We start from the raw sequence: 15325 nt of genomic DNA, 5'->3' as shown, positions 1-15325 counted from the left end.
AAATATAAATATTAATAAATAACAATATTGCTGGCAAGATACTATTTTGAGCAAAATAATGATCTCAAACGGTGTCAATAATATACCCTCGATAACTTTAATAATATACTAGAATATCATTATCCAAAGCGATATTCGAGATATGGCTTCGTTATAAACACATAGGACACCGCAATAAACCGATATGCTTGTCAACGGTTTTAATAAGCTTGATGGAACGTCTCTGAATAACGTGCTAGTAACTAGGGTGACCATGAATTTGTAGAACAGGGACACTGTCTTCAAACATCAAACAAATTTGAAAAAAACAAGCAAATTTGGGCAAAATTAACGCCATGCTACTAATATTATAAAGGCCAAAGTTTGTGAGGATGGATATTACCTTTTTGTAGAAATCAGAGATGAGTGGATGTCAGAAATTAATATTGAAGCGCTCCTGCCCAGTTATTCATGCAGATTTGTAATGTGATTTATAAAGCAGAAGAAGAAGGCGTTGCCCTCAGTGAAGTACTGCTGCTCTGATCAGGTTTCCATACTCATTCATCAGTACGTATGCAGATTTTGTATTCGTTATCAAGCACAATAAATGAACTATTGATTTAGTGATTATATCGGTTTCATTTTTCAATTCTGATGCTGTATCCGCGACAAATCTACGATATCACGTAGACTAAAATTATTTACAGTGACTTGATACTGTTTTTAGCTGAAACCAAATAAATACCTTCGGTTTGCGTCCTGCTCTCGTCTTAAACCGAGGCCAAAAATAATTTAGATTTATGAAAATGTTCACAATTCCCTGAGCTCTCATTTATTACCTTTTTTTTTTAAATACAAAATTCTGATATGTCAGACGCGGCTCGTCGGCGTACTCATAGCCAAGAAGACAACAAGAACAAGACAAGACAAAAACTTTTTCTTTTGAAAAGTTATTTAAAAAGGCCATCCCAACATATTTAATCGAACTCGTGGTCACTTACCGCATTTACGACCCATAACGGGAATGTCCCGATAAGATGTCCTCGAATCTTTATGGTCACCCTGTCGTAAACGAGCCAGTCATTGCGTATTGTAACGGAGACCTGTAATTTTTGAAAATGAAAGCATCAAGATCTGTATCATTAACATTTGACGACCTTTTTAACGCCCAGAGGGTTCCAAGTTTATATCTCGGCCAAATTCCATTAATTTAACTTTCTATGCTAGTTATTTGGCCTACGAGGCTTAAGCTCTGCTACCTGCTACTCTCTGGTACCTAAAGTCTGACCTGCAAAAAACGGAAACACGCATGAAGTTTAGCCACTAACAGTCACCCATCCAACTTCCAACCATGTCAGACGTTGCTTCGACTGTAAATCAGTTATCACCAAGTAACCAACGGGGTATAAACACTTCGGAAATTAAATAAAACTAATTTATTTGGACACCTTCATGACACCACTTACAAATTGACTCCACAACATTTTTTCTACCAAACGGATCGGACCACAACCAAATAGAAGACATACAGCAAAACTGTGTCACACCGATCATTAAAGGACCAAAATAAACGAAGTGAAAATACCTACTGTCTCTAACCATTACCGAAGCGATTATCCAGAAACGAAGTCCACATTACCGCTCCATTTGAACTCAACTCGCTTTGTCTGTTGCTAAAAAATGGGCGTAGTGTAGTTTGATGCAAACCGACTTGTTTTACAATCAGATTCGGATTTACTAACGGCCGATGTACGGGGCCATTTTTAGCGATAACTGTGGCCTCATGGATACAAAAAAAGCAGTGATAGCCTAGTGGTTAAGAAACTCGGCCCCTCGATCGAGGGGTCCAAGGTTCAAATCCCAGGCACCTCTGATTTTTCAAAGTAATGTGCGTATTAGAAATTAATTATCACATGCTTAAACGGTGAAGGTAAAAACATCGTGAGGAAACCTGCGCACCTAAGAGATTTATTTAAAAAAATGTCAAAGGTATGTGAAGTCTACCAATACGCACTTGGCCAGCACAGTGGACTATCCTAATCCTTCTCACTCAGAGAGGAGACCCGTGCCCAGCAGTGGGACAGTAATGGGTTGATGATGATTGGTCTCTCTATGTTAGGACTTTAAATAAAGTCTAAAATAGTAATTTAAATATATACTATTTAACAATAATTATTATAATACTCATATACTTCCCACACATCACATTTCTAATATTTTTCTTAGAACAACCTTAATAAAAGAAAACGGTTTACAAAACTTTTCCGCCGCGATAACAATGATTAAAATTCCCGGGAAAATAATTGATGCGGCACATCGTTTTCCGAAGCAATTAAAATACTTGCGCATGACTTGGCGTCGGTAAGTCTTCGGAACTTCGCGAAACTCCCTTTAATAAGGCTTAACTCTGTGGGCAATTATGAGGTGGGTATGTTGAAACAACGTTTTCCGTAATTTACACACCACGTGGTTAAGAAAGTAGGCAGGTATAGGGTAAACTAGGGATGCAATGGATTTAAAATTCGATAATAACGAACGTAATCTATCGATATTAAATGATTGCCAATATGGTATCATATCGAAGAAAAATAAATGGTGATATCGATTTTTTTAAATATTGTATTCATATAATTTCAGTCGCATTTATAATACGTATCTTAAAACTACCTTGAACATTTCATAACGTATTTACAATTTCCGCCGCGACAAGAAATATTAAAATTCCCGGGAAAATAATTGATGCGGCACATCGTTTTCCGAAGCAATTAAAATACTTGCGCATGACTTGGCGTCGGTAAGTCTTCGGAACTTCGCGAAACTCCCTTTAATAAGGCTTAACTCTGTGGGCAATTATGAGGCGGGTATGTTGAAACAACGTTTTCCGTAATTTACACACCACATAGTTAAGAAAGTAGGCAGGTATAGGGTAAACTAGGGATGCAATGGATTTAAAATTCGATAATAACGAACGTAATCTATGGATATTAAATGATTGCGAAAATGGTATCATATCGAAGAAAAATAAATGGCGATATCATTTTTTTTAATATTGTATTCATATAATTTCAGTTGCATTTATAAGTAATACTTTTCTTTAAACTACCTTGAACAGTTCATAGCGTATTTGCAATGTCCGCCGTGAAAACAAATATTAAAATTCACGGAAAAATAATTGATGCGGCACATCGTTTTCCGAAGCAATTAAAATACTTGCGCATGACTTGGCGTCGGTAAGTCTTCGGAACTTCGCGAAACTCCCTTTAATGAAGCTTAACTCTGTAATCAATTATGAGGTATACAGGGTGAATCTCCATAAAGTGCACATATTGAAACAGGTAAAATTAAACCGCATTTTGTCGACAAAAAAAATAAAAAAAATAATAAGAAAATTTTTTTTTTGGTTTTACGACCTTTTGAAGTTTTTTTTGGATATGTGCACCTAAGGTAAATAAATCGCTATAACTTTTGAACTAAAAGAGTTATCATGTTCAAACAAAAATTACAATGAATGCCAATTATAGGCCGTACTGATCCATGAAAAAAAAAAAACAAAAAAGTTTATCTTCCCAGAAAAAAATAGTCAGATTAGTGTGAAGAAATCAATTTTTTTAGGTTAAATTTCAGTAATCGTGAATTTCCTCAAAATAATCTAGGCTTTTTATTTTATTTTTATTATTTAATGTAATTCTACGTCGTATTAGCTTTCAAACACTAAAAAAAGCATGTATTGAAACACCATTTTCATAATTTCCATAGTTAAGAAACTATAGTAGAAACTAGAGATGTAACATTGTATTAGAAATTCGATAATATTGGAAGTAAAATATTGGCTTCGGTATCGAACGTAAAATATCGATATTATGAGTTATCGTATCGAAAATAAAAACTTCATATAGAACAGGTGTTTTACCTGAAGCTAATCACAAGTGCGTTGCCCCACCTGATGACTAAGATAATCAGGTCACTTATAAATTATCCAGATAGCAAATTACTAATTAAATTGCTTAGCATATTTCAGGGTTACCATTTAATGTAAAATTAGACCATGAAAACCAATAACCTATAGTCGTCACAATTTAATAGGCCCATTTTGACACATGCCATCCCAATGTCATTAATGTCTTAAACGAACTTTTTAGTAGAGAAATTACGACCAAGTGACGGTTAGAGCTTGCAGGTTCAAAGCATTCGGAAGAAACCATAATCGATTAATTTTCAAATAATCGAAACTTAGAATTAGCAATAACGAATTATTTATCCCTTTTTCATTATAACAACAATAAAATAATCAAAACTTTGTTGCTTAGTGAATAATAAAACGAAAAAACAAATAGAGTTTCCGACCGATGCTTTATTTAATCGTCTTAAAAGGATTAAATTTTTAAATTACACTACAATTTATTTTCTTTTCTCCTTTTTATTGAATATTTAGATGATTTAGAAAAATATAGAATAAATATTCTGTTTACGAAATATTAAGTAATTTATACAATACGATGTGTGGTTGTAATCGATTTGTCGTAAAAAATGGTTTCGATGGTTATCAATTTATATGTCACATGCTTAGAGCCTAGCGATGGCATGTGTCAAAATGGGCCTATTAAATTGTGACGACTATAAGTTACTGAATAGTATTTGTAAAAACACTTAAACGGACAGACAGCTGACAAGCGAGTATAAACTGCAACTGTCAGCGAGGTAATGGCATGTCTAAACGAGTGGCGTGCCGTCATGCGTTATGGCGGGACAGACGCCACTTGGGCACGTCACCGCTGTATATGCATGACCGGGAGCGACGTCATATCAACGATTAGGCTTGCATATGCGTGGATAAAGAATGATCTGCAACTAAACAAGTGCAATTGGCAGTTGGGGTCCATATCTGACATAATGATTTAAAAATGTTTAGTAAACTGTAAAAAAGTATGGCTGGGAGCGAGTGACGTCACATCGACGATTACTCTTGCATATGCGTAAGTTGAGACACATGATCTGCAATTGACAGTGAACTGCATAGCTAAGAGATTTTGATACGAAATGTCTAATGAACCTCATTTTCGATACCTGAGTATGTTGGAATGCCTCGTGTTCTGCCTTACAAGTACATCTTTAAAATTATACCTATTACTTTACAAAGACGAATAATGTTTTACAGAAATGTTTTTAAGACCTTTTTCTACATTATCAGCAATCTCCTTTATTTAATCTATTTTTACTATCACTATCATCAACAATAACCTTAATTACTGTCTTTTTCTGAGAAAACATCTCCCAGAAAGCGATGAGTTATTCCCAGCACGCACGTCTCCTAAAACCCAGAGGTCCCGCTAATTACGCCAAACAATTCTCTATTGACCCCGATATGTAGTTCTAGTTTCTAGCCCACCCCACTCGACCTGGTTTCAGTCAAATTAGCTTCCACAGTGACGTCACTGGATATTGCTGGGTGCTTTGAGTTAGCGTTCCCAAAGCGCTAAAAGGGAAGCCTCACACTTTCCACACTTTCTTTAGAATGCGCACGAATGAGGACATTCTGTAATGCATGAAATGTTCGCTGTTTGCGTTTGCACTTATTCTTTGCTAAATGTTTCTTCCTTATGTAAGTGATGTTTTAAATTGTAGGAAAATATGTTAAACATCTTTCCCGTTACATATTTTTCTTAAGTATTGAAGTAGCAAACATATAGTCTACCTGATGGACAACTGTAATCAATCCCATGTGAGATTGGATTCCTACCTGAGATTAGTCACAGACGCATTGCTTCCAAACTAAATTGGAACACCTCGGATAAAAATATTTCCCTTACCACACCATTCAAACCGGAATACAGCAGCGCTGAACACTTCTGTTATTAAGCAGAAAAAGATGTGGCGGTGGTGCCTTCGGATTCGAACCATAAAGTTCGTTCGTTCGAATTTTGTGTTTTTTGTTTACCGACTATGAAATTCTAAGACCATTCTATGACATATACATCTTAATCGTCATTCAGGTACCTATCTATTAAGTATAGTTTGTTTAAAACTATTAAGTAACAACTTATGTAGTTTAAATTATTATTTTCTCCAACTTCATGTTTGGGGAAAATACTGTCGCCCACAGAATTAATAGTATGAAATTGTTCAAAAATTAATCATCCCTGCACACGTGACGTCATCAATCTTGTGCCGCCTTGCCAACGACAATATTTATCCCCTGCAGACGAATTATGGGAATTTATTCCGAACAATGCCCGGGAAACTTTCAGATTGCCCATAACGGGAACTAATGGGAATTCGAGCAAATGGTGTGTGATAGAAAAATTACATATGGCTTTCTTAAATTCTATGCAAAATTGAATTTAAACTTTATGGATACTTTTCTGATGTTCAAGAACAAGTTTTTTGTAAGATTTTACTAGTAATGTCTATATAAAAAAGTTACACGTGGCCTATTCACATATCATCTAGAATCATAACCATAGGTCTATATAGGTATAAAGAGAATTTCAGGTATTAAGTTGTAATATTATCAAATAAAGAATGTATTAAAAGAAAGTAATGGCCCAATTTCAACTAAAGTAAGAAACAATACAAGTGTATATATATATATTTCGCTCGATATCAAGCCCTATTCGACAAACCTTTATTTCATAGGAACATCTATGTTTGAAATCTGTGACGAACCAAATACGCTCCTCAAACCAGATCACCACAACCAATTGGTACATCTACCGTTTGAATCTGTGACAAAACAAATCCACTCCTCAGACCAGGTCACCACAACCAATTGTCATTAAGCACATCTATGGTTAAAATCTGTGATGAACCAAATCGACTCTTGAAACCAGATCACCACAACTATTTAACAATTTTCCAGGCGCAGCAGACAAGGAGGCGGATGAGGAGGAGGGTAGCGCCGGAGCCGCCACCACCGACGAGACGGAAGAAGACGACCATGGAAAGCACATCCTGCCGCTCGCTGCACATCCACCTGTCATGTAAGATTATATTGATGTTTTTAAATCTATCATCATTAGGAAATCCAGTGTTAGATAAGAATAAGAATAACTTTATTCATAACAAATTTCACTTACAAAACTTTGTAATGCAAAGCTTAATTAAAACTAAGTACAAGTGAATAAAGTGTTGCAACTGGTGCCTACGCTAGGTTAGACCAGAGAGATGCCTCCGTACTTCAATTGTACCTGGACCAAGACTGTATTCTTATAATCTGTATTTTCATATTAAATTTATCCACCCTTTTAAGATCATTAGCTTACTTTATGGTGGATCAAAGAGTGGGAGTGATAATGATACACCATTAATTACCAGATGAATTTATTATTTAAGAAAATAGCTATACAATTCTTTAGGATTAAATTATGAGGACAAATAATACATTTTACTATGCATTTAAATATAAACTTTTTTCTTTTTAGACGCGGTATTTTATTGCGAACTATAGTTATAAATATAATACATGACTACAAATTAGTTTAATCTACATGATAGATATTCGAGACTCTTGTCATAAAATTAAAATGCGTTTACCGTAGAAGCTAAATTTCAGTCGCATCGATAATTCTATTTTAAAATTACGATTGAATTAGAATTGGCACAATGATCTATTAATATCTGATACCAGCGTAGCCACGTGAATAATTATTTTTTTCTCTTCCAGCGAGGTATCAGCCAGTCAACAGGATTTCTTTAAGATGCTCGATGAAAAAATCGAAAAGGTAAGGGTAGAAGAAAATAGAATTAATAATTTAACGCTACAATAAAGGTTAATGTTTTATGCATATCTTTTACTTTCTTACCAGGGGAAAGACTACGACTCCTCGAGCGAGACTGAAGTACAAATTGAGCAGGAACGGCGAAAGAGACTAATAGATGAATGGCGTTCAGCATCTCTCTCTACGCAGTCATCTCAATCACAACCGAGTCCTCCGACACCAGTAAGGAGACGGGTGTCTAGGCCTCCTCCACCCCCCGAACGTCAGCACAGCCCGGGAACAGTCAGAAGATGTTATAGGCAACAACACGTTCCTGAGGGCATGTCTCCACCTCCACGAAGAGCGCACAGTGCACAGTCCCACCACCCCCCTGAACAACGACAAATCAACGGGGATAATTGGCATGACCCCTCAAAGTCTCCCGTCAAAAGACCACAGAGCGCCGGTGCCAATTGGAAGAATAACCCCAAAGTTGCACCCTACAACCAAAAGCCAAAAAAGAACGAGGCGAACGATAACCAAAGATGTATCCAAAAAGACATTGAAAACACAGATGCTAGTCAAGACACCTCGCAAGTTACCTTCAACCCAACATTCCAAACTCATAGCCCGGCACATTCTGCGAAGACGCAGCAGCCGTACATCACTCAGATTATAAACTATCCGATGTCGCAACAAGTTACACCACCATCGCCGCCAAAGTATATAGCTCCGCCAGAAGAATACCAGGATCCCCAGAATAACGTCATTGATAATAAGTTCAGTAACACACAAAGACAAAGTCCAGTCACACAAATGAACTCTCAGTCCCATATATACTATATCCACGGTAATACAACAGCGAGCGTGACTCCAGACATAGTACAACAGAGGCAGCAAACGGCAATACATCTGCAGCAGTACGTCGCAATGAAGCAAGCACAGCAGCAGATGTTCACGTACTTACAAAGAGGCCCTCACACGGTATTTCCAAATGTCGACTATACTCAGAATCCGACCGCAAGATTGTATGAAAACGAGGAGTTCGTAGCCCAGTACGGACATCCTGCCATGCGACCTCACAGCGCTCCAGCACCTGTTGGTGTCGTGAGACCCATGCCAGTGGCGCCAGGATACATGCCAGACGGCTCCCACATGGTCCAAATGCCGATGTGGCCCCACATGCCCCCAGTCGTGTCCACCATGGGCCCGTGGATACCCGGCCAAACGCCGCCGGATATGCAATACTACCCACAATCACAATTCGTGCCAATGTACCGAGCGAACTCAGCGGGGTCAGCGGGGACGTTGACGAGGTACCACAAGAAGGAGGCGAGCGACGGCGATGTGAAGAATGTGTGCCAAAGTATAAACCTGGTCAGACAGAAGCAGATCGGGCAGATCGTGTCCGTGCCCGGGCAGGAGCTGACGGTGTGTAACAATCCCAGCGAAAGCCCGAGTCCTGCGTCAGTCAGTACCGACAGCGGGGTGTCTCCGGGGAACAGCGCCCCTAACTCCAAGTCGTCAGTGTTCAGCGCCCCTTCCCTCGGCTCCGACTACAACAACCCTATAGAAAACAAAAGTAAAAAGATCAAAGCGATCCCCTTCGCGACGCGGTCACTGAAGAGTTCTAAAAGTCTAGATGCTTAGTTAAAGTTTGTAATTATGTAGATTTTCTAAGTGTACGTAGCGTCTAGTCGACGGATATGTAAAGTTTAGTGAAATTAGATTCCAAAGTGCTTATCATTGTATAATTATGTGACTTTATCGAGCCTTTTTTATCAATCGGTGTTATAAAGTTGGTCTTGTCGATGTAGTTTAATTATTCTGATAATGCTACGTCTTCATCTGTGTTAACTTAATTATGGAACATAACTTGGGGCACATTGCTCATAATTTCACTTGGTGGCGTCGTTTATAAACTCTCAAAACAAACAAATAATTTTCTTACAAAAATCCTAAAAGATTCGAACTAAAAAATAGAACATCAATAATGTTGAAATTGCATGTCTACATATCACGTTATCTTTATTACAAAAAGAAAACACATCAAAGGTAAAGCATAGCACTGTGCTTAAAATAAAAAAAAACGTAAACGCTTTAAATAATACAAAAAAAAATCATTTTTTATTTTATGTTTTGTTATAGCAGCCACCGTTATACACAGCTAAGTAGTTACTTATACACAGTTGTGTATAACGGTGCCAATAATAATGTTTTTTATTTTATTTTTGAGTAAATACTCAATAAATAATTGTTGCAATCTAGTCTAATCTCGCCTCGAAAATCGTTAATCCTGAGGATGTTGATAAGGACAATGGTACAAAATTATTAAAATCGTGTATTGTCAGCGGTTTTTGATAATTCTTTAAAATTTTGAATTAAACTGAACGTTCAAAGTGGATAGAAATCGGGTTCAAAGATTCCATTACTTAGTTACATACATACCTACATACATATATACAACCCAAGCTAATAAAACCGTGTTAAAAACTGAAGTGTGTGAAAATCTATAACGGCTCCAGAGATAGAGCCCCGTGACAGACGGACAGACAGCGAAGGTTTAGTAATAGGGTTCCGTTTGGGTACGGAACCCTAATAATACCATCATATTTCACGCGTTAAAACACAGATGGAGCTGCAGCATGAATAAGTTTAAAATCACCGCTGTGGCTGTTACGCTGTGATGAAACTTGATGTATTACTTTCTAAATTACGTTAATTATTAATTAATATAAGATTAGGTGATTAATAAATTATAATTTTGTAAATGGTTTTTGTGATGTCGAAAATATCTTACGAATTTCTGTTAGAAACGGGTATCTAAATTTAACTTATTGAATTGTAATTAATTTATTATCGAACGAACATAATCGAATGTCTATTGTTTAGATAAAGACACGTAAGTGGTACTCGAATGAGTGCCGAATGATGCATTTTAAACTATTCAATAATAATAATGATAAAGAATTATGTCGTTTTATTTCAATATCCTTTAATCAAAGTAAAGTAAAAATAAAAGAAGTGTAAGTAATATCAAGGATTTGAAGGTGGTAGAACCCTTTGTGGTTCGATTTCGGCGGCACCACAACCACACCTATTTCTACCTAATAACAGCAGTGTTAGGCGCTGCTGTGTTCCGGTTTGAAGGGTGTGGTAAGGGATACATACTTTTCCGAGGCGTTCCAGCTTAGTCCTCAGGGGTAGCGGCGCATCTGTGGTCGACCTCAGGTAGGAATATCGAATCCTATCTGGGGTTGATTACAGATGTCCATGGGCGCAGTAGCCACTTACCGTGTTCTCTACTACTACTCCTATATTATAAAAAAAACGATTGAAAACTCTTTATTTAATTTTTTTAAAGTAATTTTATCTGAAATGCTGTCTAAGCTCCTTCTCAAAGCTACCAAATCAATACTTTGGTTAGTCATGTAGAGCTAAAATGGCACGACTATTTATTTTACTACTTTCAATTTACTTATTTTTAAACTTTAAACTTCAGAAAAACTAACACTGACTATTACAACACACAACTTAAAACGATAGATATAAAAGTAAGATTTTTCACACAAAATTTCCTAAAATACACCAGGTGAGCACTCAGAAAAGGTCTTTGCAAATTCATCCCCTAAGGGCAAAATAGGGGATGAAAACTACATATTTCACGTTCGCCAAAAATAGTCCACGAGCGTTTAAATATTAACAGACTTCTAGGCCATTTGTATATCGATTTGGCGCACCAAAAAGTTTCAGTTTTGCTATAAATTATTCAGCATAATGTCCGCAAAAGCCTTCTGACACGCCGAATTTATCCCACTGAATTTAAGCTGAAAGCAACAAATTTCAGTAAAGTTTTATTGGTTCGATAAAGGCAAACTTTGATCAGTTGTATTTTGGATTGGTGAGCAGGAGACATAAAGGGCTTAGGATTTGTACTCAAGGGACTGTCCACTTATGCCGCCATTTTGAAAAATCAATGAATAGAACAGAGTTGAGTTCAATAAAAGTATTCAATTTATTTTCTTTACATAATAAGAATACCAGATGTTATGTACGGGTTTTTCTTAATTTATATAAAAGATCTCCATGTTACTTATCGTCGCTTCGTGATTCGATTTAAATATTACAAATGAGCTTGTTAGGATTTATTACGTACTAAAAATAAAATCAAAATTAGATAATTACAAACGCAAGTAGTTCACAGGTTCAATTTTTTTCGCCTCACTGTAGCAGCGTTCAGGCTATATTCTGAATTGAATTAAATCAGATCACAATAGAATTACACACTTACTTCATAAAAAGTACTATTTGTGACTGTCTTCTGGTAAATTAAATCACTTAATAGACACAAAGTATACCACCTCGCTACTTCTGTTACAGACAACCTTATCTCATTAGGAACGAAAACTTCCAAAATTATCTAAAGTTTTAAGAAAACGAACTTAACCTAAATAGTAGCATTGACCTTCACACCTCCTACAAGGGTTCCAACAGCCCTTAAGGGTGTCTTGACGGAAACAGAAGCCATCTGGGCCAACCCTTCGAGCACGCTCGGATAAACAGGTTTTACGCACAACTTGTCCCTTATAACATTAATTAGCGGGAAATGAAACGGCTAGCCGCCATCTGGTTTTAGTAAGGGATAAATAAAATAACAATAATGTTGGGTTAGTTACTTTTATGAGTATAATATCTTATATATAAAATTCTCGTGTCACAATGTTAGTGACCGTACTCCTCCGAAACGGCTTTACCGATTTTCACCAAATTATATATGCATATTCAGTAGGTCTGAGAATCGGCTGCTATATATTTTTCATAACGTAAGTGATAAGGGTTGTTCACCCTTAACATTTTTTTATTTATAGGGCAACACAACGTTTGCCGGGTCAGCTAGTATTTCTCTTAATATTTCTCTTTTATAGTTATTTCTCATTTCTTCAGTCATATATGAATTGTGACACTTAACTTATATTGTAAATGCAAATATGACTTGTTTGTGTGCTACACTTTTACACCTTAAATATGTAATTAGTTGAAATTTTGCACACACTTCGTCAAGGGTTCAGAAAAGGGCATAAGGTACCGTTTATCCCGAAAAAGGGCCGTACCCGAGGGATAGGTAAAAACGCCTGGATGCGAGCGAAGCCTGGTAGATAAGCTAGCTAGGATCAGAAATGGAGACAGTGAAGTTGAGATTACGATATTTGTAGCAAACATGTAAAGTAACTAGGAAAGTTATGGAAATATGCTTAAAATATTTGGTCTTATTATAGAACATTTCTGATAAAGAGTGAAAAAGTAAAACACATAGGTAATTACCGCGGCAAAAGGTTAAAGATGGTAGAGTATTCTGGTGTGAAGGGTGTGATACGGAAGACTTAGGCGCACCAAATACAGGTCTGTGCTTAGACCTCAGGAGTAACAACGCATCTGTGGCAGACTTCAGGTAGGTCTCTTATCTTATCACAGATATCCACGGGCGGCAATAGCCACTTACCATCATAAGGACCTCATACTTATCTAAAAAATAGCTATTATTTTACATAGTATTACATCATTTAGGAAGTCTAGATTAAATGAAATGAAATGAAATATATGAAATGAAATGAAATATATTTATTTTGTATAGGCCAACGGCGGCACTTACAAATTGTCAGTTACAATATTTTCTTAAACTACTACCGGATCGGAACGCGACCTCTACTGAGAAGATCCGGTAAGAAACTCAGTGGGTTTGTCTTTTTTATTTTAAAAATAATTATTCCTCTTCTCTTCTCTTTCTCCCTTTTTTTAAATGCCATTATTTTTACATATAATTAATAAAGCATTGGCTCCAGTATCTTGATTTACATTTATCTAATAAAAGAAGTTTGTTCAGCAAGTTAAAACTAGATGTAACACCTTTTACTCGGTTCTAATGCAGTTTTATCTATTATCTTAGTCACTCGTACTTAGTTCTTGAAAAAAACTTTTGTAAAACGTAACGCATTGCGACACGACACAATGGCTTGGTTCGCACTGCAGATAAAATAATCCGCAATATCCTTAAAAAGGGTGCAGACTCGTAAGGATTTAATGTTAGGACTTTGGCATTTGATTTTTGTGTTCTTGAAAGTGATAGCCCAGACAGATATTACTGTAGCACTGATGGGCACAAGTATTTTTTCAGAGTTAATTTTTTTTTTTATAATATAGGAGTAGCAGATGACCATGCAGTCCACCTGATGGTAAGTGGCTACTGCCGCCCATGGATATCTGTTTTCAACCCCAGATAGGATTAGATATTTCTACCTGAGGTCGGCAACAGATGCGCCGCTACCCCTGAGGACTAAGCTGGAATGCCTCGGAAAAATTTGTCAAACAACACCCTTCAAACCGGAACACAGCAGCGCCTAACACTGATGTTATTAGGAAGAAATAGGTGTGGCGGTGGTTCCTCCGGAGTCGAACCACAAAGGGCTCTACCACCTTCAAAAGATTTAGTCTTATAGTCCACATTACCTAAGTGTAGATTGATAGACTTGGCACATCCTTAAGAACTTTTTTTATGAACTCTCAGACTTGATGGTATTCGCACTATGTTTACATTTGCCGTTTTAACAAGTGATACTTAATTTCTACACATAAATTTGAAAATCGGAAACCATTAGGCCATCACTGTTCTTTTTGGCTAATCGAGCTATAAGTGATGATGATGATTTTTTTAGATGATAGTCTAGTGTATTTACTTAGGTTGAAACTCAGCATCTCGTATTAAGGATTCAGGGTCCAAATTCCAGGAACACATTTTCAAAGTTATGTGCATGTGTGTGTATTAAATTATTCAGAGGAGACTTACACGCCTGTCATGTTTTTAAAAATCTCAAAGTTTTTATCTAATTTTTTTATCTTTGACATTGATTAAATTTTGTATTTCTTATAATTAAATGTATATAATTTAAATTAAATTTATGTACATAATTTTTATCTTTCACATTTTTTTTCTTTTTTGTATTTCTTATAATTATTATATGCCCGCTTGCGGCGGGAATGTAGTGGAATATTATTTTATGACTGTATATGTACCTAGCTTACCTACATTCCATAATAAACGAATTTGATTTGATTTGGAAGTCTAGTTATCCCCAATGGGTCTACGATCTAAACCCGTCTCACTCAGAAAAGTCCCGTGCCTAGTTACAATAAAGATGATACTTACTAAGAAATCCAAAGATAAACCTAAATTGAACCGTTTCCGTAAAGGTCCAAAGCAAAGAAAGGAAGGTGGAAAGCCGATCAAAAGTTTTGCTCCTATCTGTAGGGTTGCCACGTCCACTTGTGGATGATTAATCGATTTGTGATGACCCTACCTGTTGGCGATATAGACTGAAAATTTATATTTCTTACATGACTTGAATAAAAATGGGTAAATGATGCTGTTTATTAAAGTTCAATAATTGGAGTAGAGAATTGTGTTGGTTTATTAAAATCTATACGAAACACTGATATGTGCGTTTTGCATGTCATCATCAACGCATTACTGTCCCACTGCTGGGCACGGGTCTCCTCTCAGAATGAGAAGGATTAGGCCATAGTCCACCGCGCTGGCCAAGTGCGTATTGGTAGATTTCACATACCTTTAATTTTTTTTTTATAAATCTCTCAGGTTT

At 36.5% G+C, this 15325-nt stretch overlaps 1 protein-coding gene across 2 annotated transcripts in view; it reads left to right on the top strand.

Moving 5' to 3' along the window:
* tow (target of wingless) overlaps positions 1-9896 on the top strand; it is a 114939-nt gene extending 105043 nt beyond the window's left edge. The window contains exons 2-4 of one of the 2 annotated variants that reach the window (XM_073079173.1): positions 6836-6956; positions 7640-7697; positions 7782-9896. In XM_073079173.1, coding sequence (XP_072935274.1) covers positions 6836-6956; positions 7640-7697; positions 7782-9323 — 1721 coding nt within the window. In that variant the 3' untranslated portion in view covers positions 9324-9896. The remainder of the gene's footprint in view (positions 1-6835; positions 6957-7639; positions 7698-7781) is intronic. The other variant, XM_073079172.1, reaches the window with a different exon arrangement.
* The last annotated feature ends 5429 nt before the right edge of the window (positions 9897-15325 follow it).

The sequence above is a fragment of the Epargyreus clarus genome, unplaced genomic scaffold (assembly GCF_041222505.1).
Source record: "Epargyreus clarus isolate Ecla_fem2 unplaced genomic scaffold, WU_Ecla_fem_2.2 ptg000014l, whole genome shotgun sequence".
NCBI lineage: Eukaryota > Metazoa > Arthropoda > Insecta > Lepidoptera > Hesperiidae > Epargyreus > Epargyreus clarus.
This window is presented reverse-complemented; position numbering and strand designations above follow the sequence as displayed.